The sequence below is a fragment of the Sebastes fasciatus genome, chromosome 10 (assembly GCF_043250625.1).
Source record: "Sebastes fasciatus isolate fSebFas1 chromosome 10, fSebFas1.pri, whole genome shotgun sequence".
Classification (NCBI taxonomy): domain Eukaryota; kingdom Metazoa; phylum Chordata; class Actinopteri; order Perciformes; family Sebastidae; genus Sebastes; species Sebastes fasciatus.
The window spans coordinates 16,823,533-16,850,947 of NC_133804.1; the positions used below are offsets into that span (position 1 = coordinate 16,823,533).

The 27,415-nt window shown below is 40.1% G+C and overlaps 1 protein-coding gene and 1 long non-coding RNA gene across 2 annotated transcripts; both read right to left on the minus strand.

Moving 5' to 3' along the window:
* Positions 1-485: 485 nt before the first annotated feature.
* Positions 486-4,323, minus strand: prss23 (serine protease 23). Its single transcript, XM_074648567.1, has 2 exons — positions 4,140-4,323; positions 486-2,314 (listed from the first exon to the last, which is right to left on the minus strand). The coding sequence occupies exon 2, from the start codon at positions 2,298-2,300 to the stop codon at positions 1,152-1,154; it is 1,149 nt and encodes a 382-aa protein (XP_074504668.1). The 5' UTR covers positions 2,301-2,314; positions 4,140-4,323; the 3' UTR covers positions 486-1,151.
* A 1,646-nt stretch (positions 4,324-5,969) lies between these two features.
* On the minus strand, positions 5,970-25,903 carry LOC141775322 (uncharacterized). The gene is made up of 3 exons (XR_012595582.1): positions 25,658-25,903; positions 21,363-21,439; positions 5,970-11,833 (listed from the first exon to the last, which is right to left on the minus strand). It is a non-coding gene; the product is annotated as an uncharacterized LOC141775322 (long non-coding RNA).
* Positions 25,904-27,415: the final 1,512 nt, after the last annotated feature.

The window sequence follows — 27,415 nt, forward strand, 5'->3', positions numbered from 1 at the left end:
ACAAACACAGCCCACTCTTTCAAATTCATGGTGTTTCAGGTTTTGGTATCTGTCATGTATCAGTTTCTCTTATCTATAATAGCATCATGGTCGTGGTGGATGGCACCCATTATCATGCTCATCCAATTTAATTAAGGCTGCAACTAACAACTGCTTTAATCATAAACTAATTATTTGATCTATGAAATGTAAAAAAATTTTTTTTATATATATTTAATTATATTATTTTTAAGTTTGCTGTCATGGAACATCTAAGAAGTTGGAACCAGTCAATTTTTGTAATTTTTGCTTGAAAAAAAATTGACTTTTTGTTGCAGATTTAATCGGCTAATCAATTAATTCAACTCTAAATTAAATTTAACCCCAAAAAACAAGTGCATCGCTGGTGTTCATTTCCATTGATGCTGCAGTACTTGTTCTGACCACAGGATGGCGCCCCAACACCACTCATGAAACTTCAACATCAAGACAAATGACACAAACACTGTTATAAATCTCTGTTTATTAAAATATATCAAGCATTTTTCAAAAAATAAAATTAACACTGTCTCTCCAGTCCACACTTTGAAGAGCAAACTGTCTGCTAAACGTCAAGAAGCATCAGTGGTGTCCAGAAACAGTTATTTATTCTGTGTATTATGTTGGTGTGTGTGCAGATCAATAAACCAAATGTTCCTTAAAGAGCTATAAAAATACAAAACCATTTCCCCAAAGTCAGAAAAGAGAGATGTAAAGACAAAGTGTCAATGGATCATTGTCAGCCACAGTAGGAAAATAATCTGGTGCTACTGACACACCAGGAAAAGTGTTTTTTCCCTCTTATAAAGAGTGGCGTATGTTAATACAGTGGAAACACTGACTGTGGGCAAATACATATTAAAAGATGCCGTGGGGATGATCTCACAGGCAGATTAGTTTAATGGGCCCAGAGGTTACAGGGAGCAAATTAAACACAGGAGGGACATAACTCCATGAACTGGATCCAAAAGTAAGTTGATCTGCTCTACTGGTGTATCACTGAAGGGTGTTATTTTTGTATGGATTTAATCCTGTTTCACTCTTCTTTCTTTAGGGGAAATAACACATTTCACCCTGTATTTCTTTGTGCTTTCTTCTGTTTTTCATGCTAAACTGTCCCAATTGTGTCCTTCTCACTCGTGGACACAGTCTAGCCGGTTTCCATGCACCCAGTAACAGATCTGAGCAAACTTCAGAGGAGTGATGCGCACGGCCACATTGTAATCCCTGTTCTCCCCGTCTATCTCCAGCCACTGGTGTCCAGAGAAAATGCCGATGACCTTCCTTTCCCAGCGCTCTAAACTGTTATCCCACACTCTTCCATACACTCCAGAGCCGCTGGCTCCGGGCCGGGCGTCACAGTGCTGGTATATCAGATCGCTGGACTCTTCTTCCACAGGACAGAATCTGTACACCAGCTCCCCGGACCTGTCGCTGTCAAAGCCAGAGAAGTGGATGCGATTCCCCGCCAGGTCATCGGCGGAGGGAGCCACAGAGAGGCGCATGAAGGGACGTCGGTGAGGCCAACGCAGCTCCAGCAGGGCGTAATCAAAGTCCATGCTGACCTCCTGAGGGCCCTGGATCCAGCCCTTTGGCACACGAGTGCGTTTCACCCTCACCCAGCGCACCAGAGGCTTCTTGGAAGAAGTGAGGCGGGCGTTGGTGCCGTTGATGTATGGAGGAATCAGGAATCCCACCCTGAGCTTTCGCGCCCCCTTGACATAATCCTTCCCATCGTGCACACAGTGGGCGGCTGTGAGGACATGCTGCTGAGACACAAGAACGCCAGTGCAGCCGGTGGAGATCCGCACGGCCGTGGAGAAAGGGTAATCCAACAGGAAGTTGTCACCTTGGATGTTGAAGCGTCCGTCTGCTCCGTAGATCTGTCGCCTCACACGCTTGTGCCTGGGCTTCATTCTCCCCGGTGAAGTGTGAGCAGCGACATGATCTCCTTCAAACTCCTCGTCACCCTCCACATCTACGGTGGTGAGAGTGCGGGAGCCGTCGGCGTACAGCGTCTCAAAGCCCAGCTTCTCCGTGAGCTGCTCCTTCTGGGCCTCCTGCTCTCCTTTGTGGAAGCAGCTGAAGTTGCAGTGAGTGGTGAAGTCCAGTCGAGTCTGAGCGCTGAAGCGGGAGCGGATGAGAGGCGTCGGTGAGTGGGGGACGAGCGTGGGGACGTGGACGGGCGGAGGGTGCAGAAGGGACCGGCTGAGAGGGAGCAGCAGCTGGAGGAGCAGCAGCAGGTGAGTCAGCAAGAGGGTGCTCTCACGTGGTGTCATCATGGTGATGGAAAACACTGCCGAAAATAATCACATAAAAACAGCTTACAAACTTATCTCGGATTGCATGTTTGTCAAGATAACCGCGGTGAAGAACATTCCCAAACAAACTCTAATCCCCTCATAAATCTGGACTCTTTCATTGTTGATTGTAAATCACAGCAGTGATTTGTGAGGTCAGTTTGCAAAATCTGATGTTGCAACGCACGCCTGGGCTTCATCTGGTGTGACGGGGCCACAATGAACCTCTTGTTCCTATAATATAGCTTACCAGGAAAATAGGATTTCAGCCCGATGGAAACAAACAAGCATTTTAATGTCCGCTTGGTACAAAAGTCACAGACGAATTCCAAAAGTAGGAAAAGAAAAGTTCAATTAGAGAGGAAGCAATGTGGTAGACATAGCTGAGAAGCCAGAACAAAGCTGAGTGGTCAACACTCTAAAAGGAAATGAAATGCAAGTGTGTGATTACTTAAGACATTATTCAAAAAGACATCAGGGTTGTTGTTTCCTTGACAGACATTCTGCGTTATGACACGCTGAACAAGAGGGAGTTTACAGTAAAAACCCTCCAATCAAATATCCGTCACAGCTCAGGTGAGAAGTTTCTTTCCATCAAACATTAACTACTTCACAGCGTACGTGGGGCTTTCAGGGCAGATTAGCAGCAACAAGGAGATACTTGATCCCCTCTAAAGGCTGTGGACCCGGAGGCACTCATGGCATGAAGAGAGCAGGTGTAAAGTGAAAAGAAACAAGTCGAGGCACAGCGGTAAAACAGAGCATTATTTCTAACAAAGGGCAGGGTGGGGCCGGTCCACACACCTACGGAAGGAGGCAGAGTTACAGAAAGGAGCTCCTGTAAACTGGGAAAGTACAAACTTACCTCCATGTTTACGCGTCAGATATTTTGACAGCTGTGGCAGACAGTTACAGAGGATCTCAAGTGGTAAATTGGCTTTAAAGAAGTGTTAATCCGTGACATAAACCTGTAGTACAACTTATTAAAAGCAATAAAAGTGATATTTTTATGACCAGTGTGGTTAAAACGGATGCAATCTCAGTGACTTTGGGATGTAAAGCCATGAAATAACTGTGTTTTCAGAGCCTTTTTCAGTATTGAAACACATTATTTGACCCCTTAAAACAACATTTTCAAACTCCAAACCAAAAAACCACAGCTCACTCTGAGGTTTTAGAGGCTCATTCTGATGGAAACCACAGGAAGATTATCCATCCCTGTGCAAAAAAGTGACAACAGATAACTAGAGTGTCAATTTTTGGGGCAGGTAACTTGGAGATTATGGTGCATCTTTAAAGTACTGCATACACATCTTTTTCAGTCTATTAGTCTATTAATTTCACAGTTATTAGGCTATATATTGCACATAAAAAGAGAAAACACAAAACTTTCACTTTACAAATCACACTGTCAGTCACGTATCCAAAAACACTCCAGTCTGCCGGTCTGAAGCCTATAGAAGACTCCCTGTTCAGCACCTACATTTGATCTAATCTGGTCTGACATCTATATCTAGCAGAGTCAAATGAAGTTCAACTCATTCTAACATCTGTCATACAACAAAGATGTTTCAGTTTTAACTGGGAAGATGGATGAAGGGATGTTTGGGACCAGTATGGAAATACCTGAAACCTCATATAGACTTTCCTTAATCTATTTCATATTTTTGACCATCATGTCATATTTGATGATAATTGACCTGAATAAATCACCTTACATCTTGGTGCATGAGGCTGTAAAAAGTCCTTACTTTAATTTATGGAAAGACCTGTAAATGCAGGTGACAATTCTCAATCAAATCAATAAATCTAATCCATTACCTGCTGATTAGAGATCGATGGTCTGGTGTTTACATCCCAGTCAGGTCTTCCCTCCCCATCAGACGAGTCCCTGAGGATCATTCCCCAGGTTCTCCCTCATCCTCTCCGGTGACAGGCAGGTAGTTTCTCCGTGCTCGTCCTCCTCACTGGAGATCTTGCTCGTTGTTTTACAGCGTGTTAGAAGTAAAGCGGTCCTCAGTGCTTCTCCTGAAACCTGCCCAGCTCAGACTCACAGCCACAAATAAAACTCTCTTGTCTGTAAAAGAAGTGTTTACTCTCGCTGGAGCGTCCTGCTGCCCGGTCCTAGCGCCTCCTTCTCCTCCTGCTGCTGAGGGGGGCTTTCACTTGATATAAACCATCAGTTACACTTTATTATCACACTTTGTTATTTTTTTTTACATTCAAAACATGTAAGAATACGGTTTTTTAAACTTTTTTAGACATACTATGACTTTTTTTTTTTTTTTTTTTTTTAGACATACTGTACTATGACTTTTTGTTTTTTTACGACATACTATACTATGACATTTGTTCGACATATTATACTATGACTTTTTTTTTTCCGACATACTACACTGACTTTTTTATTTTTTTGACATACTACACTATGACTTTTTTTTATTTTTTTGACATACTACACTATGACTTTTTTTTATTTTTTCGACATACTATACTATGATTTTTTTTTTTTTTTAGACATACTATACCATACTTATTTTTTTGACATATTGTACTATGACTTTTTTGGTTTTTACGACATACCATACTATGACATTTTTTGGACATACTATACTATGACATTTCTACGACATATTATACTATGACTTTTTTATTTTTTCGATATACTACACTATGACTTTTTTATTTTTTCGACATACTATACTATGACTTTTTTATTTTTTTGACATACTAAACTATGACTTTTTTTTGTTTTGTTTTTTTAGACATAATATACTATCACTTTTTTTATTTTTTCGATGATGAATGATTTTTTTTAATTTTCTGACATACTATACTATGACTTTTTTTTTTCTTTTTTTTTACATACTATACTATGACATTTTTTCGACATACTATACTATGACTTTTCTCAACATAATATCCAACATACTATACTATGATTTTTTTTCAGGACATTTTTCGACATACTATACTATGGCTTTTTATTTTTTTAACATACTATGATATTACTTTTTTATTTATTTATTTATTTTATTTAATGACACTTCGACATGCTATACTATGACTATTTTTTCATTACATTTTTTTGACCTACTATATTATGACTTTTTTTTCATGAGATTTTTCGACATACTATACCATGACTTTTTTTTCATGAGATTTTGCGACATTCTATACTATGACTTGTTTTTCATGAGATTTTGCGACATACTATACTATGACTTTTTTTCATGAAATTTTTCGACATACTATACTACGACTTTTTTTTCACTAATTATTTTTCGACATACTATACCATGACTTTTTTTTTCATGAGATTTTGCGACATTCTATACTATGACTTTTTTTCATGACATTTTTCCACATACTATACTATGACTTTTTTTCAGGAGATTTTTCAACATACTATACTATGACTTTTTTTCACTAATTCTTTTTCGACATACTATACTATGACTTTTTTGCTTTTTTTCGACATATATATATATATATATATATATATACTATATAAAAAAAAGGCAAAAAAAAGGTTATAGTATGGTATGTCGAAAAAAATGCAAAAAAGTCATAGTATAGTATGTCAAAAAAAAGTCATAGAATAGTATGTGTCGAAAAAAGGCCAAAAGAAAGTCTTAGTATGTCAAAAAAAGTAAAAAAAAACAGAGAGGATCAGTGAGAGAGACAAGAAAAGAGGCTGAATCTCCTGGAGGACAGATCCAGATTCAACATGTGGAATGAAGTACCGACACTCAGGATAGAAAGAGGTCCAAGTACTGCAAATGGTCCAGCACAGAGAAGCCTGATTAGTGTGAGAGAGAGAGAGAGAGAGAGAGAGAGAGAGAGAGAGAGAAACATTCAGAGGTTTATTGAGATGCAGTGGCTTTCAGAAATGTAATATTATTCTCGTTAGCAGGACAGACAAGGACTATAACTACTAAGCTTAAATTACTGTATATATTAAGGCTGAGACTGACTGATGACATACTCTGACATTTTTTGTCACATACTATATTATGATTTTTTTGTGGCATACCCTACTATGAAATTTTTCAAGACATAGTATATTATGATTTTTTTTAATTTGAATTATTGAATTTTTTTACAAAATAGTATACTGTGACTTATGATGTACAATACTCTAACTTTATTAATAACATTTCATAAGGCATACTATACTATGACTTTTTAATGCCATTTTTATGACATAATATACTATATATTATGCCACACTATTATATAACTTAATTGTGACATTTTTTATGACACGCTACACAGTGAGTTTTTATGACAGAATATACTATGACATTTTGTTTATAATGTTTTTATGGCATACTATACTTTGATATTTTTTATGACATATTTTATGACATACTATACTATGAGTTAGAGATATAACAAAGAGATGTCACACTTTGACTGAGCAGCACAAAAAAGCATTACATTTATAATCTAAAAAAGCGCAGCGAACAATTACTGGCATTTCTAAAGCTAACATCAGCAAACATTTGGTATTCTTAAAAGCTAAATGACTGAATTAATTTCAATTAATCAGTCAACTAACTGAATAATTGCCAATCATTTCAGCACTTGTCAGCTTGACTAGACATTTGCTGACTGAGCCAATTAAGCTCATTCATTGAGTTTTATTATATTCGAGAACTTTGACCCAACTTTTCAATAAACTTGCAAATTCAAGGCTGGAAGAAAACTGGGTCGTATACTGTCATATTGTTCAACATTGTCAGTTTAGCTCTTTTATGGCATAAAGATTTTATTTAACATCCAATGCAATGAATCAACATTGACTGCTGAATGTTTCTCCTTTTCTGACTCGGATCATAAATCTTTATCTTCTTCATTATATCAGGCATTTGGTACTTTGATTGTAACCCACAGCTACACCCAAGCAAGAAAAGTCTTGTTTCTGGCATTACTGTACTCTAAAAATAATTTGTGCCAAAAGCAACGATAGATAGAAGTGAAGACCAATTCCTGAACGCTCAGCGACCGCAGCTGGCAGGCAGAGAACTGTTGGGGCACGTTGGCAGCAGCATTCACCTCGTCCTCTGCTGCCTGACCTTGATCTCTAAGAGGTCTTTCATGTCTCTTTCAGCATCTCTGTGAACATGTGGAATTTGGGAAGCCGTGCACCGACGCTCCCATGGGGTTTGTTGTAAACTTGGGGTGCCGAAACAGAGCTCCCAGTCACAGCGACAGTGCTTTCAGGAATGCCGAGGAATCTCCCAACAAGGACACAAGTCAGACTGTCGGCACAATGCGGCCGCTGTTGTCCTCGGAGAAAATGTCACCCCAGAGGAAACACCTACCGAACCTGCTCCTCGTCTTCTGTAACAAAATCTTCAGCCGGTGCTGTTCTTGCAACGTGAACAGTGCAGCGCTGACAGATTAAGTGTAAGGTATATTCCCTCAGAAATATGGAGGGAAGTCATTGTGGATGGGAAGAAAAGTAGCAGGCAAAAGGCCAGGGAGGTGTGAATGTGTGACTCTGTAAGCATGCTGTGTGTGTGGTGATGGTATCACTGCCTGCCTGTCTGCCTGGCTGTCTGCGATACAGAGAGCGAGCACAAGAGGTTTCCTCTGTGTGTGTGTGTGTGTGTGTGTGTGTGTGTGTGTGTGTGTGTGTGTGTATGTGTATGTGTATGTGTGTGTGTATGTGTGTGTGTTTGGCATTAAACAACTTGGCTTCTCTTTCTCTGGATTCCTCTCTTTCCGTTTGCTCTTCCTAACAAAAAGGTTCTGCTCATATTCTTTTCCAGCACTGCAAAATTATACAGCTTAACATAAAGACTGGCAACGGGGAAACAGCTGGCCTGGTTGAGGTAACAAAATCAATCTAGAAGCACTTCTAAAGCTCACTAATTAGCATATTATATATTGTTTGTTTAATCTGTGCAAAAAACAAAGTGTAAAAACAACAATTTGTAGTTTTACGGGTGGTTATGTGACTAAAGGGATGGCACCTGGCCGAGAAATAGTCCCGCACATAACTACCCGCAAAACCACAAATTGTTGTTCTTGCACTGAAATTTTTGAGCGAATTAAACAAATTAGATAAAACTTATTAATTAGTGAGCTTTAGAGGTGCTGGTATGTGGGCTAGCTGTTCTACCTGTTTCCAGCCTTTATGCTATGCTAAGCTAACCAGCTGCTGGCGATAGCTTCATATTTAACGTACAGACATGAGTGATATTTATCCAATCATCCGTCAGCAAGAAAGCAAATAAGTATATTTCCCAAATTATTAAATTGAAAAAATCCACGTTATTAATTTTCAGCAGAGAAAAAATAGAAAAGAAACATAATTGATTAAATACATTACTCATGCACGAAAAAGAGTTAAGTCATTTCTTTAGAAAATGTCTTTGTCTGTTTTTTAGTAAAATATTGTAGCATACATAAATTCTAAGTCTGATAAAGAAAGTAAGTAAGTGTATTTTACAAAAAGTCAAACCATTCCTGATTTTTGGAAAACTGTATCAAACTTCTTACACACGATGGAAACTTTCCAGTACATTTTTCTCAATTTGTCAACCTGTGTAGATTGATGTGTACGCTAAGAAGTCTGGGTTAAAAAAAAAACCTTTCGGGGTCCAGTGTCTCACCTGTCTCCGGTCTGTCGTACGGTAGATTAACAGCTCCTTGTTTAACACGTGTTTTAAGGTTCATTCATGGTTCAGTTTTCAGATGAGACACCTGCAGTGTATTTGACAGCTTAAAGGAAAAACCTGCCTTTAAACTGTTAAAAACAGCTGTTGCTCGTATATCTTTCATTTCCGAAACCATTTGTTTTGTCTGACATGTTCATTCAATTGTTCAGGCTTTGCCTGCTTATTCCTGTCATGGGCAACAAGCGGCTGGAGCCACGAAGCTCCCTGCATGCTTTGAGTGGTGGAGGTGGAAGTGTAACTCACAGGTTTTAGACTATAAATCCGCCTGACTTGCATGTCTCTTGCATTTGAAAGGACACAGGCAGGGACAAGATGTCAACGCCAGATGAAAGAAAATTCCTGGACGGAGACTCGACTCTGTGTCACCAACACACTGCTGCCTCTGTTTGATGGTGTCATTCTTTCCCACTGCACTGCACACCATGAGCTCCACGTCACACGTTGTGCTCATTCAAATGTGGACACCAGGTGGGATGGTCACTTTAATGGTCACCCTTCGGCTATGTAGCATCAGGTATGACTGGGAAGGCCGTCTGGTCAGTGAACAAACCAGATGTAAACATGAGAGCTATGTGCACAAGTGATTTATTGAGTTGCACCGCACAGAAAATGCAGCACATGCTCGCTTTTGCTGGGATTAAATGGCTACTTCTTTCAAAACTCTGCTTTCCTTGAATGATGTTAATATAAACTTTTGCATCTGGCAGTCCAGATGGGTTACAAAGTCTGCAGCCATGCTAGCAGCTCTGTGAGGCCTGTTCACTGGCACAGCGGTGCTTTGAGCTAAATGCTAACATCAGCTTGATATCATGCACACAATGACAATGACAATATTTTTTACCTGATGGTGGCGCTCGATGATGAATTACGGTGGGCGATGCAAAAACGTTTAAGAGCCATTTGTTGTAAGAATAGGTCATTTGGAGCAGAGCCAGTGCGTAGTGTGTGTTTACGTGGGAAGTGAGTGGTGAAGCAAGAGAGAGAGAGCGGCGGTGAATGTGTGTGAGCGAACAAGTGAGCTAGCGGAGCAGAAGACAGAGTTAGTTTAGCTTTGAGAATATGCAGAAATAAATGCTGCAGCTCCTCAAGACCAACAGAGGTTCTATTTCTTGTTTGAGTGAAGCGACGGGGTTTAACTCCGGAGCGACTAACATTATCCAATGTTAAATGCAGGAAAAGTTAAAACAGTGGATTGTCCATTCTGAGCGACTGTAGAAACATAGCGACTGGCTCCATGAAGAGGACCCGCTCCAGAATAGGTGCCATGTGGGATTAAATCATTTAATTATTTTTTATTCTTACATAACTGGCCTAACGAACAGAAATGCAATGATGATACGTTTACGTATTTCTTTTATACTGCAGTTCACTACTGTTTCTAGTGGTGGGCAAAAATACGTTTTGGAAAAGTAGAAAGATGGAAAAAACTGATTACCCATTCACAAAACAACTCTGGAAACACACTGAACACTTAAGATATTTAACAGCGAGGGATGTATTCTTCCTCTTCTTCATGTCTGTCTTTGTAACACTGTGGTCTTGAAGGTCAGTGACCTTCCTCCTAAACGCCCAATCCTCAACACTGTCAGTCACTTTCTCTGACCCATACTCTCACTCCATACTCACACTTTCCAAGATGATTCATTTAACAAAACAAAAATATGTCTCAGAGAGCCACTTTTTCCCCCTCTGGAGAAAAGACTGTCATGTTCATTAACATCTGACCACTTTTCAGGGAAGTGCGTTATTAGTCTGTCACTGTATGTCGGGGGAGAGAGGAAAACAAATGAGGGAAACTGAAAATGAAATCCACCAGGTTACCAGTGTCGCTTGTGTTTGACTTCCTAATTATTCAGTGTTTGTGCAGGACTCCCTAATATGTGTCATTACCGGTAGCTGTCGGGGCTGAACCTGTTCAGCCTGGAGGAAAGCCCGGCGCGGAGGATTCCAGGAGAGTGAGTTCACGCTGGGTTTGTGGGAGCAGGCATACCTTAAATTTCCATGGAAATGGTGCTGTGGCACTGAGCACAAGTCAAAGCCTGTAATAGTCCCAAACTGTACAGTTCATCATCCCTTATATATGTTTCCTCATGTGCAAATTAGACTCAGTTAAATACATGTAAGGTGGTGAACAAAGATGAAGATCGTGGTGGGCCAGGGGGATCAAGACTTGTGTGACGGTTCAGCTGACATGCTGTGAGGGCCCCACGAGAGTTTCTGTAAGCAAATGGGGATTTATTAACTGGATCACAGGGTTTACTCTGGACTCTTTAATCTGATAATTGGCTTCAGATTCAAACAAGCCATCTGAGCCTTAAAACAGTAGAGTGAACCTTTTATAACAATCCTTGACCCGCTCTCTGCCAGACCCTCTCGTCACTTAGGAACCGCAGAAACTGGAGCTTTTTTTTAAGAGAGTGCTTCTTTACAGCGGGAGACTGTGAACACAAAGAATGTCCCCTTTCTACTCTCCAGCCACAGTGTTTTATGTCCCCTTTTTTCCCCCAGATATATTTATTGCTTCTTCGCTCCGTCTCTTTTCATCCAAGCCCTCCCATCCCATCTGTCCCTCCTCATCATCAAGTCAAAACAGAGCAGACATTTTTTCCACATTTTCAGTTGCAGCACTTCACAAAAGAGCTTCATCTGTGCCAGAAATGACCTTTTCAGACGTCATATTTTCCTCCCTGATAAATATCTCATCCTCCTGTTGAGCAGATACCCCTCTCGCCGTTGCTCCCTAGTTCTCCTGCAGGGCCTTGTGGGTACGTATTCGGCCCGACTTCCTCTCGGCATGATGTCATTTCATTTTGGCTGCATGAGCTGTAAGAGGAAAAGAGAAAAAAAAAGGAAAAACTCAGTTAGCAAAAACAGAACTAAGGAATGCAAACTGCGATGAAATCCATCAGGAGAGAGGTGGAGAGTGTGTCTCCTCATATCTTTAACCAGTCTGGGCAGAGCGAAGCGTGTAGGAGAGAGTCTGCTGCTGAGATTGGAAGTCATCCCAAAAGGTATTCAGTCGCTCCAACCTCTGGCCTCCCTTAAAACATCTCTTTGGCAAGGACATATGGAAAGGAAAAGGGCATCTGTTGGTGTAATCAAGTGATATAATAGTCACAACAGGAATTATGGTCCCAAAGGGCAAAATAAATCCACTTATCGCTATTAAGTCAAGCCACAAGTTGTTGTCAAATTAGTCAAAATGCCAGTTCTCTGTAGAAAAATGTTGGCCACAGATATGTTATATTAATAAGATAACAATTACATTTACACATATTGTTGCTCAGTTAAGTGATACTGAAGAAAAACAGTACAAAAATGGGTGTAAACTTGTGTATTATTTAAACCAGACGCAACTCAGAATCAAACCATCTTTGACTCTACTTGCTTTTAGTTTAATTTTGTATCACTAATATTATTCTTGTTATGTTAATCGTGAAACTGACAAAATATTGACCCTGAAAAGAATATTGTCCAAAAGGGAAATGAACAAAAGCAAAGAAATTGTATGTCCCCGAAGTCCTCATATAAAAATACTTCACACACAACCTCCCAGTATGATGAAGAGATCAGCGCCAAAATATTTGATAGGAGCTCAAGAACGACAGGCAAGACCCAAGTGTGGTTTGAATATTTTGGGTAATTTTAACTGATAACAGAGGGAAGACATTACTCAGGGAATGCTGGAAATCTTATTGCGAGATGTGAGTTGCTTGGTGAGACCAGAGATAATACAGAAATATCTCTCATCTGTGATCAACAGTGACACTTGAAGGGTCTTGAGTCGAGACGGCTACACAGCTGTTGTCCATTGTGGAAAATGCAAACGTGTGAGCCTGACGTAGAGCAGTAGGCCGAGTCAAAGCAGAGCCATCATCACATCAATATGGTTTGAATATCGAGAAGTCATCAAACAAGGCTTTGATAGAAATGCAACGCGGGCGACTGCAAGCTGTCTGACCACATGAGAAGGAATGGATCAATCTTCCTGAAGCCGTTTCCGTGGAGGAGACGGAGACAAAGAGCATTCAGGTCATTTGGGTGCAGGAACAAATCTGCTGTAAAGGACTCGGTAAACAGACCCAAATATTTACAGCCTCAGAGCGAACATTCCCGCTGACACAGTCTGTCCTTCCTGCACAGAAACAGTTTCATTGATGAGTTTGCTACTGAAAACATACACTTAACCTAACACCTGCATATCTCTGTTTGACCCTTTAAGTATGTGAGATTAACCCTCTATCAGCTCTCAGTCTACCTGCACTGATACGTTGGTTTGAACTTTTCTCCCACTTACTCCAAACTCCTTTTTTTACCAGCTTCGGCTTTACATTTCTTTAAAAATATACAGTACAGTATTCCACAACAACCTAACGTGTCACCTCATCACAACTGTAATAGATCATGGTATCTATAACAAGTATATCCAATCTGTATATGATATTCTTATGTGTTTTCTATCACCAATTCTGCCTTTGCTTTTTGGTTTCCAAAGTGGAATATGCAGTAGTTCAATGGTAGTTTCTCCTCAAATATAGAGTTAGTTCAAAATCATGTTATTTAAAGCTGCATTCATTTATTTTTTAGGCCTCTTGTGGGCAGCATAACAAGCTACAAGTTATCAACTTAAAAAAAAAAAAGTAAGATAACCATGTTTACTCTGTTGCCTCTTGTATCAGAGTAAACAGTTCTAGAATCCACTAAGTCCACGCTGAGGAGCACCTGAGCTCTGAGTGGAATGTTCAGGAATGTTCCGGAATGTTATCGGCCACAGTTCTTTGCTCCGGAGAACTCCCAAAGGACCCGCCCACAGGAACAACACCGGTTGCTAGGTAACGAAGAAGCCTTGATAACGGCCACAGTGTGGTCTGTTAACTGAGGTGTGGGATCCAGGCGGTACATTGACCCCAGCCCACGAACACAACAGTAAGCACCTTTGAGGAATAAAGCCTCTCATGCTTTACAGTAACAACCAGGCAGGAAAATGGTTCTTTTAGATGATCGTGAGTTCAGTTTAGGTGGTTTTTTTAGGGCTGTCAATCGATTAAAATAGTAAATTGCGATTAATCGCAAATTAATCACACATTATTATTATCTGTTCAAAATGTACCTTTAAGGGAGATTTCTCAAGTATTTAATACTATTATCAACATGGTAGGGGAACATTTATGCTTGCTTTATGCAAATGTATGTATATATTTATTATTGGAAATCAATTAACACAAAACAATGACTGCATTTAGTATAAAAAATATGCTCAAATCACAACATGGCAAACTGAAGCCCAAGTGTGTCAGTGTGTTGACTTGACTATGACTTGCCCCAAACAGCATGTGATAATAAAATGGGTAGTTTACTTTACTTTGACTTAATGTCCACCTTAGTGGAAATTTGTCTTTGGCTTCTCTAGTACATAAAAGATAAATTCAAACATGACACAGCATATCACCAAGACAATGAAAAAACAAAAACAACAACAACAAAAAACAAAAACAAAAAAACATTAAAAACATACAGTCGGCAAAACACTCTGCACTGTTACGAAACATACAACAACAAACGTACAATTGTGCAAATTGGCAGGAAACAGCAGCAACAGATGGGGATAAGTTACGCCTTTCAAAATACTTAAGGTCTTCCCTGCAGTCATTTTGCATTCAGTACCTGTATGGCATGGGGAATAAAAGACCTCTTATATATGTTCCGGCTCGCCCTCGGGACCCTGAATCGACGGCCAATACATATCAAATATGTCACAGAGCTGTCTTTGTGGCTTGCCAACCACCTTCCCTGCAATCTTAACAATTTTGGAAAACTTGTTTTTGTTCTTCCCATTCAAATTGCCATACCAAGCAGTCATATTAAATTGTAAGATGCTTTCAACCAGGCCCCTGTTTGCCATCTCAAGTATGTGCTGACTTAAACCAAAGCGCCTCAGCTTCCTGATTAAAAACAGTCGGTGGTTGGCTCTCTTAAAAATGCTCTCTGAGTTTTCAGTAAAACTTAAAGTTTGATCAATGATCGTGCCCAGATACTTAAAACTGTTCCACTACCTCCAGAGGCTGGTTGTTAAAAACAACAGAATGTCTGTAAAGGGGGGACTCTGGGGTACCAATAGAACCCATTTTCATTCACATATCTTGAGGTCAGAGGTCAAGGGACCCCTTTGAAAATGGCCATGACAGTTTTTCCTCGCCAAAATCTATCGCAAGTTTGGATCGTTATTTAGCCTCCTTTGCAACAAGCTAGTATGACATGGTTGGCATCAATGTATTTCTTGGGTTTTCTTGTTTCATATGATAACAGTATCTTCACTCTAGCTTTAAAACTGAGCCCGCTATAACCTAAAAACTGGAAGTTGCGTTAATGTGTTAAAGAAATTAGTGACGTTAAAATGAATTTGCGTGAACACTTTATTATCGCGTTAACTTTGACAGCCAAAGTTTATTTATAAGTTTCTTATTTTGTTCTGTCATTTTATTTCTTTAAAAGTCCCCTATTATGCCTATTTTCATGTTCATACTTGTATTTTATGTTTCTACTAGAACATGTTTATATGCTATAATGTAAAAAAACAAAACGTTATTTTCCTCATTGTGTCTGCCTAAATATGCCTGTATTTACCCTCTGTCTGAAATGCTCAGTTTTAGCACATTTCAATGGAATTGTAATGGAATTGCGTTGCTAGGCAGCAGCTTGGGTTCATGTTTACTTCCTGTCAGCTGATGTCATTCACATACACTGCAACAGAAAATAAACTGTGACACATTTAGAATGTTTACATTTAAAACTGTGAAATTATCTAAATATTGTACATTTGTGACATCACAATTGTACAGAAATCTCGACGGCTTGTTTCAAAGGCACAGTTTCCGAAAACTGATGTGTGTATTTCTCCATGGATTAAGCGTTTCCATACTTTCACAGTATTTATATAGCACCTAGAGCTGCTTTATAATAAAAAGACATGAAAATCTCACTTTTTACAATATGGGACCTTTAAATAACCACACAGTTTGTGGCACTTGTAGGTTTCATCCTGCATGAAGCAACAGTTGCAGCTCTAACAAACAGAGCTGTGAGGCTGCCAGATCTTTTCACTGTCCTGTTATCTGCAGCTGCTAATCCTCACACTTACATGCAGTATTCATTTGGTGACACTGCTCTCCACTAAACACAACAGTAGTGTACATAATCACTGTCAGGCGCGTAAAGCAGACATACAACGTGTCTGAGAATAAAGAGAAACAAGACCTAACTTGGCTAAATTATCAGTGCGTGCATTCCCTCAGTGAAATGAAAGCATTTTTTCCACTGCTCACCTCTTTCCCCCAGATATCTACAGGGCTTTTTCATTATTCTAACTCTGCCAGAGCCGTGCAAGTGGATGAGGAGCTGAGCAAGCCAAAAGAGTGCACTGAGAGGATTTCATGGTTATGAAAAAAAACAATCTATGAAGGACGAGAACGTGGCTTCTCTTGCTGCATTCTTTCCTTCATCAGGAATTCACTGAGGTTTGGCTATGCACTTTTTACTGGAGCCTTTTCTTGTTCGCCGGGGAATAACAAGGCTGTCCTTTCCTTGTCCCTGAGCGCTTTGAACAGCCGCAGACTGTGTTTCAGAGCTGTCCAAGTGCTCAGGGCAACTTCACCCACAGTTTAATCCTTTAAACGCCATATCACACAGAAACAAACCGAGTCCCCACTCCCGGTGTCCGAAACAGACCCCTGAAAGCAGTGGAGCTTATGTTCCTGAGAATAATGCTCTCTATGCAGATCAGCCACAAGCTCGGGTTCAGGCTTTTGTCCCCCTGGCTGGTTCTCTTTTCAGCTGCGGACAGATTGATGAAGCAATGACGCTCATAATTGGATTCCAGCATGGCACATCGCTGCTCTGTGCTCAGCTGGAGCTTATTGTTTTTGATCACCATTTAATCCACAGCTGATTGGGGTCTATAAATTCAACAGACAGGAGATGGCACAGAGATTTACAGCTCCGAAAAGACTTCAGGGCTATGACAAAACATTCCAGCGACAACTGTTTAATTGCAAACTTATCTAAAGGTTATCCGCAGCCAGATGAACAAAAAGCCCAAAGGCCTGAGAACCTTGAATGAACACAAAAGCTTTGCATGTCTGTTTATAATAAGCGGTAGAATCCAAAACACCCCATGCAAAGCCAAGGAAAACGTGGAGAAAACCCTCAACTGTGTTTGACACCAGGCATCCAGTTGGAGGACACTTTGAAAGAAATGTCCTCTACCAGCAAAACCAGTAAAACCAGTTCATAAATGTCTCAGTTGTCTCCACCTGCCATACTTTTCTTGACTCATCAAATATTGAATTAAAATATTTTTTAAGTCATTCTGCTTTCACTGTCCTCTCCTATCTCACTCATTAGGGAAATAATGATTGTGTAACCCTGAATATAAATTAAAACCTGTTATATTCACTTTAGATCCCTCCCACCACTTTAAGAAACACCGATCCAATCACACCAGTTGTTCCCGTTTTTCCCAGAAGCATGCAAGCACGAACGTCTGGTAGCTCAGTGCAGGCAGTGGGACCGGTGACAACAGTCTGTAAGAGCAAGAGAGGCACAAGTGGCCAAAAGCCTGATCTCAGTACAGATGAGGCTGGGCTGCAGCTGTGTGTCCTCACGGTCAACTCCCATCTAGATCCAGATAACTAACACCAATACTCAGCCAAGACCTGCTCCCACTGACACTTGGACATACTGGGAAATATACTTACATAAGGTCGAGCTCTTTATCTGTCCATCTATCTATTGATGCATCTGCAGTATCTATTCACAATTCATAAACATCTGTATTCACTGATCTTGTGTCCTTTGCAGTGACAACAATTAGATTAATGAATAAAAAGCAAATTGGAATTAAAAAGCATACCTTGATTAGTAATTTAAATTTTTGTGTGAGTAGTTTTGTCTAATGTTATTCATAACAGTGGAACATAGTTCACTGCAATGTGATTTGATTTGAGTGTGATAGTTAATTAAAATATTCTTAAATACATCTCGTGGTCTTCCCATAAAATAAAAAGTGATTCAGAAGAGGACTTTGAGTTCATTTAGTCAAAAGCAGTTTGACTGTGTTATGTAGGATTTTGTATATTGTGATATGTATTGATATCAAAAAACTTTGAAAACCAACCCGGTCTCACTGGAGGGCGTATAAATAGCACGACATTACACAGACACTCCGTGTGTCATTTTTACGCCACGCAAACGTCTGCAGTTAGATTTAGGCAACAAAACCACTTAGGTTTAGGAAAAACATCAAGTTTGGGCTTAAAATAGGTACATAAACTATGTAAAATGCGTACAGAAAACACGTCACAAACGTCACTAAAAAACATTTGACAAACGTCACTAACGTAATTTACAATAAAAAACACTGAACACCGGCCTCCTGGTTAAAAATCCGGTGTTTGTTGGACCAATTCACCTCTCCACCCAACCACCACAAGTGGTCTTTCTATCTCTTTCTTCCTTTTTAACTCTTAGCATAGCATTTATACACAGATGTGTTTACATTGCAGTCAATACAGGATACATGTTGTACAAATGACAGAAATCAAGAAAGGCGTTCTTATTGTACGCTAAATGCCTTGCGCATTATCGTGGCATTCATACGCCTTTTTGTGCAAACGGGCTGTTGAAAACATACATCATGATAGTGAATGTAACCGTACCCCGAAACTAATGTAAACAAAGCAGATTTAAAAACATTCAAAATAAGTTTTGCAAATGTTTTATGAGATGTAGAATATAGAATGATGTAGAAGTGTCCTCCAGGGTGTGTCAGTACGCCGTGACATCACTGCTGGGTGTGGTTACAGGTGCATATGACAAACTGTATTTACATTTATCAGCCAGGCTTGACTATCCAGAGTCAACATTGTGACTAGTAAGAATTTTTATTCAAGATATGTATAACGTTAGAGATATCTGCAATCATGATTGGTCAGAATTAAATTGTAGACATGTGAAACTAGAATTACAACTAGTCAGAATTCAGTTTCAGATATCTGTAATTAACATTGCGGATATCTGCAACTGAGTAGTAGGTATCTGTAATGAGAAACCCAATACACATGAATGGCAAAAGTAGTTATTCAAGTGTTACTATTCTATTCAATTGGAGTTTTGAAAAAGTTACATTGAGGATAGGTGCAACAGACTTGAAACTTTCAACCAAAGCTGGTTGGCTGCTGGTGTCTTTAGTAAGTCTTTAATAACAGGTGTTGAACAGATACCTTTAATTTAGTCTGAGTATATTTTCTCTCTCCAGGCCATTTAACGTCTCTACGAGCTTCTTTCCTGCATACAGTGTGTGTTGCTGTCACTGTCTCCTCATGCGGGGGCCATGTATCCAGATGGTGTTGGTGAATTATGAGCCTGTGACTTGGCAGGGTGTTGAATGACTGTCAGCTTAAAGAGCGCCGGTTCACCAAATCCACCGCAGAACCAAAGGAACTCCACTCATCCGCCAAGTCCCAGATGCCCTCTAGTCACCCACAACAAACACCCCCAGGACGCATCAGAGGTTTTAACCTGAGCTGCGCTGTCATTAGGTCCCCTCGTATTTCGATTTTTTCTTCCACTTTGCACAACTATTATTGCATTTTGCACAGAATCACCCCATAAAAACTAAACCAAGAATGCTCGTTCTTTTCCAGCTCTCTGTTTCACGGTTGACAGCTGCCTGTTACAGCTCCCGAGTGTAATAAGAAGGTTCACTGGAGCAGTTTGGGCTATAAGGGCCTTGCTCAAGGTTATTTCACTTCTTCGCAGTGAAGATACAAAGCCGCAACATAAACCAGGTTCTCTACCTTGTAGGTAGAGCTGAAACGATTTCTTGATTATTGATTACTAGATCGACAGAAAATTGTCAACTCTTTTGATAATGAAGACATTTTTCAAGAAAAAAAACCAAACATTTCAGCTTTTCTCTGTTTTATTTTATTGTAAATTTAAAGGTCCCTTAAAATACAAATTTTAGGTTCATACTTGTATTTTGTGTTTCTACTACAACATATTTACATGTTGTAATGTTAAAAAAAACAATTTTATTTTCCTCATACTGCCTGCCTGAATACGTATACCTGTATTTACCCTCTGGCTTCGTCCAAAATCGCATACTATGCATTACATACTCAATATGTGTACTCTCGATCAACATACTTTTGTGTGAATAAACAGTAGTATGTATATTTTCCGGACGTACTGAGCAGTAATTCACGTCGTCACTTCCTGAGAGCCTCCTTGCCTGTTGGAGGCGTGTAACCATGGTAACCCGTACCAACCTCATGTGACCAAAACGACAGTTTGTATTTAAAATATACAGTATATTACACCTAGCAAAGTGAAATCTTATGCTTACAGTTTAATTGAAGCATAATCAATGTTACAGAGCTGTCCGTCAACATCTGTTATGAACGTCGTCAGTACCCCTTTGCATTGTGGGATATTTATGTCGCCGTACTTTCCAGCATTGCATACTGTAATATTTCACTGGAAATAGTATTCAATTCACGTACTATTGGTTTCATACCAAGGTTTCAGACATGCTAAAATATCTCACATATGGTTTAACATACTAAATAATTTGTTAGTATGGAATTTCGAACGCAACCACTGTCTGAAACGCTCCGTTTTCGCGCATTTCAATGGAATTGCATTGCTAGGCAACAGCTTGGGTCCATGTTTACTTACTGTCAGCTGATGTCATTCACAAACACTGCAACCGGAAATAATCTGGGACACATTGAGAATGTTTACGTTTAAAATTTTAAAAGTTTATATATTGTAGATTTGTGACATCACAAATGGACAGAAATCCTGACAGCTCATTTAAAAGCACAGTTTCCGATTACGAGCTGTGTGTATTTCTCCATGGATTGAGCGTTTCAGTACTTTCACATTATCATTATAGCACTTAAACCTGCTCTATAACCTGCTCTCACTTTTTACAATATGGGACCTTTAATATTTTTGAGTTTTGGATTGTTGGTCGCAGAAAACAAGACATGTGGTGACTATAGGAAATAATAAAGTTGCATTTTTTCACTATTTTCTGATATATTTTCTGCCCTACTTGTACTCTGCAGTGTCCTCAGATTACATTTGTTCCAGAAACCGATGCAACAGCAGTGCAGACTGTTTAGGACACAGTCAGCGAGCTCTTTCCCATCTAAATCATATCTTTCTCTTCCTGTGTATAAAACAAAAATATGGAAACAGTGAGTGAGTTAAAGCACCACAAACAGTGTGAACCTGCTGCCCATAAATCAGACACCTGGCAGCTCTATAACAATGGACTCCACCTGACCTTTCCTTGTTGCTGCTCTCAGCACCAGAGCTGCCGCCGCTGTTGCTGCTGCCGGGTGGTGCGAGTCCCCGGCAGGGCTGAAGAAATGATCAAAAGAAAAAGAGGGGGAAAACAATAGCAATTAATTCTAATCACGTCTCAGAGTACGGTTTATTACATCTGGCTGTTGTATCACATAGCTGATCAAAAAGCTTGATGAAGAACATGGAAATAAACAAGACACAAACACATTGAGGAGGTGTTGTGGGTGGTGGAGTTGATTTCTTGTGGTTACTGAGCTGTGTTTCTTTGAAAGAGTCGCCCAGGCGCCATGTGACAGACAGATGGAGCGTCGAGTCGTGACTCACAAAGACACTTGATTCAGCACTGCAGTGACCGAGCACAATGAAGGTTTGAAAGAGTACAGAGACGAGCTCAGAAGACCCGACTCTGTCTTATCGGTTATAGCCTAATATTGATGAAAAAGACAGATTTTCTCAGCCAGCCCCCTCCTTCACATCTTTTCATCACTCCTCTCTTTGTGAGGCCTTCCCAAAGAGACGTTGGACTTATTCCACCCTCATTTCTTTATTCATCTTCCAAGTTAAGGTTTTTCTCACCGCGTCCTCTTTCTGCTAACTTTGGCTGCAACGCCGGGAAACTCCAAAACGTATCCAACAATGTTATTCAGGTCGAGCAGGGTAGAAAGTTAACATTCAGCTTTGTCTCTGCGGCCTGAGCGTCTCCCAGCTCTCCATCATCTGATACTCTCTCATTGGGTTGCAAACGGTGTCAGATTCAACTGGGTCAAGGCGTGGAGAGCCAGAAATGCTTTGCATGCAGATGGTGAATACAAAGACAGATCCCTGACAACCTGGGTGCGAACACACATTAATCAACCTCCAAATGCAGATTTCTGTGGTTTCTGTGTGGAGGTGGAGATGTAAAGGTTGCTGCTACAGCAGCATGTGCAACATATTTGCTGCGCCCCACATGGTAAATGGCGCGTGAGAGCGAGGCCAGGTATCTTAATCCCCATCACCCTCGGGATTCCCCACCAAGAGATCCCATTAGTGAGGATAAAAGCTGTAATGTAGTCCGGAGAGGCTTGGTGGACTTGTGGTGCGCTGCAACCCCCACAGGCCAGCGGTGACCTCCATCTGATCCCTCACTAACTGGAATTACAGCTCCGGCTCCAGCAGGCAGTGTAAAAGAGCAATGAACTGTAAAGCATGTGGATGTCTTAATGAACAACATACACACAGCAACAAGTCCAATAAAGGGCACCTATAAATCTGAAAGGAGCAGCAGTATTTGCAGATACCGTAGAAACCGCTTCAAACACTCGAGGGCCTGCAGTGTGGGGGGGGAGAGGAGGACGTATTTTAACACTAAAAAACACATTGAAAAATAATGTCAGTTGTTTGGAATGATGCTCTGTGACGCCACAGGGCTATAAAATGGCAGAATTTGTAGCTCTGTTTGTCTAAATGTGTTTTTAAGAGAGGAAAAACGCAGTCGCAGGTTGAAACGGACGTATCTGAAGGGAGAAAACTGGTCCACATTCTTCTCAGACATACAGTACAGCACATAGCCCTGGGTCAGCACCTGGTGTCACTGAGCAATAATCACACACAATGTGAACACGTGAAGTAATTCAACAACTAGATCCGGTGATCAGGAAATTTATTCACTTTAATGATGTCTGGAGAGCGATCAGAGCGGGTGTCGGAGTGTGAAATCAGAAGAAATCAGAGACACCTGAACGTAGATTGCTGAACGTAAACAGGGATGAAAAGAAAAAGGACTGATGATCACGTGTAATAAAAGACAAAGCAAATGGAGTCAGCTAATGATCAATTTTCATGATTGCCAAAATGTAAATGATGGTAGAGTTACATTAATCAACATAAGAGGGAAAACAACCCGGGGCCGAGCAGCAGGAAAACACTGATTACATAAAATATGATGATCGCTATAATCAGGTTTCAGATCCAAGTTATTACATCACCACAGGTACACAAACAAACTGTAATCAGTTGTTTGTAATGAGTGCGGCCGACTGCATTCGTTCTGGCCCCAGTTCGGTGTGTAATTGGTTTAGTATGTTTTCCTTCATAGTTTATTTTGTGCTTTGTGAAACTAGAGCAGGAAAGTTTGGTCAGAAGCCAGTGCCCTCGAGTGAACACTCGTCCCAACCAAAACAATGAGGACACAGTTTCCTGAGCCAAGAAATCGCAGAGAAACGTCACTGTGAGAGAAAAGATATATGAATGTTTATGCGTCATCCGTGAGCTATGTTTCCTGAGCAGAGGATACTGTAATCGTTTGTGTTTCAAAAATGGATCTATTGGCACTGTGCTGATCATTACTCAGTACTTGATTACTGTTCCTTTAACCTCTTGGGCTCACGTTGAGCTTTGACGTTGATAATTATTGTCAGTAACACTTCAGATTACAGCCCGTGTCTTTACTTAAATGAAATACTTACTGGGAACCTATACTGGCACAAATGTGTAGATACAGGGGAAGAAGACAAGAGGTTAGAGAATAAGGAGGTAACAACTTTGTGTTTAAGAGCAACTTATACTGAATTGTATTGGCTCTATATACAAGTAATAAATAAATACAGGAGTAAATATGTACAAAGAAATAAACTAAGGTGCTGTTGAAATGTAAAAATGTAAAGATAGTGTACAATATGTACATACAAAGTAACTAAGTATTTTAGTGCTATGAAGTGCAGTGATATTATTACTGGATAACGAGGCAGGTAAATGGGGTGACAGTGGTGATATTATTATTGAGTTAGTTGTGGTATGATTTATTTCAAAATTAACTTGGGAAACAAAAGACATTTAGTCTGAGCCTGAACCTTGGAAACAAACCTAAGATGTTGTTCTTTTGTGAATGACATTTGAGACTCTACTCCTAAAGTTTAAAATATAATATTCAAGGATTTACAGGTTTATTTGTTGTAGGGCTGGGCAATACGATGATATATATTGTCAAATGATATATATATATATATAATTATTTTTTTTCTATATCGTTTCTATCACGATATAGGCTAGGCCTATATTTATTATATATTCTCTACATTTTTTCACTTAAAACTGTTCATTTTGCAAGTTATTAAAATGAGAAAATACTTCTCATTTGTCAAGTATTTAATTCACAGGAATATACAAAAATAGGCTTTACCATGTGGTTATTTCATATAGACTATTTATTTATTGAATTACCAGAAAACGTGCTATATCGGGATATATATCGTTATCAAGATATGAAATGACCTATATCATGGAAGAGGATTTTGGCCATATCGCACAGCCCTAATTTGTTGCATACACAAGTCAAATAAAATGTGTAGTCAAATCCAATATGGTGTGCTCCTAACATTGTGCTAAAGTATGAAAATAGGGATAGAAACAAAAAGTTAAATGTATATATGCCACAAGTTCAAATATGAAATGTGCAGGACGGCGCAAACTATTGCAGAATTGGATGCGTTCCAATACCAATACTACCATACTATTTAGTATGCCAGAAAATTATTTAGTATGTCCCAATACGTAGTATGTCAAATGCAGTGTGCCAAAAATACCAGAATGTCCTACTACATCTGGTCATCAGTATGCAAGCCAGCATGCTTTTGTGGCTATTCTGACCCACAATCCTCTGCACAGCGGAAGATACGTCACATCGACTGAGCCACTGAGAGAGCATAGACAGCTCACTGACAGATAGCAAGAGGGTCAAAGTTCAATGCGCAATGTTATGACAATATGTCCCAAATGTATGCATACTGCATGCAACAGTACGGACTTTGTGAGGGCAGCTGCAGTAAAAGTAAAAAGAAAAAGTATGCGATTTGGAACGCAGTGCTAGACAAGACCGAAGACGTACAGAAGTCAGAGTTCACAACCCTGACGGCCTGAAAAGAGAAACTTTTTCTGAGTCTCTCTGTGTTGGACTTGTTGTTACAGATATGTTGCTGGAAGTTGTAACAGTCTGTTATTGCAGTGATGAGGTAATACATGATTTCTTCATGAGCCAGAAGGTTTGGCCATTTCTTCTTCACAGAGGGCAACAGAGGACTCTGATAGCAGTAAAATATGTTGACCTTAAATTTCCCATCCCCTCCTCCTGCTGAGAAATATTTGTGTATGAGCTCTGGACGTTTCTTTCCATCTCTCCCTCTCTTGAGCACAGATATTGTTGTCAAAGCTGTGGCTTTTTACAGCAGCACATTACAAGGAACTGAGGGCCCATCTGGTAAAATAAACAGTCAAATAAAAAAGAGGTTAACTGACCTTCTGTTACAGCGGGGTTATGGAAACACTAAAGCTTTAACACCTCCTCCTCCTCTACACACACCTGGTCAAAAGTCCACGTCCCGGTTATGATCCCTTCATCTGGAAACAAAGAGTCACATAAACAAGTGTCATTTCCTCCAATTAGGAGCAGAAAGGAGGTCCCGAGATGAAGAGAGACAGCAGCAGCTTCTGGAGTCAGCATGAAAGCTGCTCATTTGCTAACAGCCTGCTGGGTTAATTCAACCCCTGCATGAGTGTGTATGTTTTCACACTGGCCTACTGAACTCTTTCATTTCAGGCCATCAGAGGACCTCTGGTGTGGACAAATAGACTGAAAGGAATGCACACATGATAAAACACATGCAGAGTCATGACCGCACATTCACACTTTATCACGAACACTGAAGTCGATCCTTTCTAATACCTTTTTATGTCAGATTCCTGTGATTTTAAATGTCAAGTAAAGAGTCAGTGGTATCAGTAGCCTGTCCTCCATCTACTGTATGTGCCTGGCTTTATGTGTGTGTGTGTTCACAGCTGGTTTTAATATAGGAGGAGCTGGCAGATATGAAAACGGTCAGAAGCAGTGAAGGGAAAAGGGGATTTAGAGCTAGAAACCATAACAGGAAAATAACACATATATCACAACCCCCTGTTGACTCAGGCATTCACATACTTTTCTATAATCAGTCTATACTTAACCCCAGAGTTTAAATCAATCTAAAATAAAAAACATAATAGCGAGGACATTCTTTCTTTCTGCAGCGCTCGTGATCAGTAAGTTCAAGATTCAAGAAAAGTTCAAGAGTTCAAGAAGATCAATAAGGCGTCATTATGTTACGTTACATATGGAACGTAACAAAACTATCAAAACAGCTTTACACTCACTTTGAACTGTAGTTCTAATAACTAAAAGGGGTTGTTCGGAATAATCAATATTTGCTCTTTCTTGGGGCGGCAGTAGCTCAGTCCGTTGGGACTTGGTTTGGGAAACGGATAAGCACCAGTTCAAGTCCCCATACGGACCAAGCATGGGGACTTGTAGCTGGAGAGATGCCAGTTTGCCGCCTGGGCACTGCCGATGAGCCCTTGAGCAAGGCACCAACCTCCCAAAAACTGCTCCCCGGACTCTGTATAGTAGCTGCCCACTGCTCTTAATGTACTAGGATGGGTTAAATGCAGTAGCTAAATTTCACTGTGTACAATGTGTGAACATAAAATTGGATTTACATTATTAACTATATTTTGAAAAGAGAAAAAAAAGAATTGTACTTATAACGTTTTTTACAAAATGGATTTTGACTTCACTACTTCGGTAAAATCTTGACAACTAATTCATCTTTCCTCGAATCAGTCCTCATCAGAGTACTTTCATACCATACTTGACACACCAACACAAGCACTACTTAAGTACTGTTAAACTCATGTACTCACACACAATACTTGTACTTGAGCTGGATTCTTACTCTCTAAAGTGCAGGACGTAATACTGCCAAAGTGGGAGTGAAGCCCTCCATATTACCAGGACTGTATGGAGTAGCTGAGAGTAGACAGCCCTCCGGGGACAGACAGTGAGTATTGGTTTGGACCGCAGCACACCCAAGAAACTGGCTGCACGCGTGCTTTGAGTCATGTCGACCGCAGAAAGCAATTCATCCTGCAGCAGCTCTCGATGTGGTGAACTTAAGTAGCAAAGATATCAACAGATTGCCTCCCTGGACTCCCATTTAAACACTGCTGATCACCTCTGGATGC

What these genes read in the sequence shown, in the direction of transcription:
- prss23 (XM_074648567.1), bottom strand. Translation starts at nt 2,300, where the DNA reads ATGATGACACCACGTGAGAGCACCCTCTTGCTGACTCACCTGCTGCTG.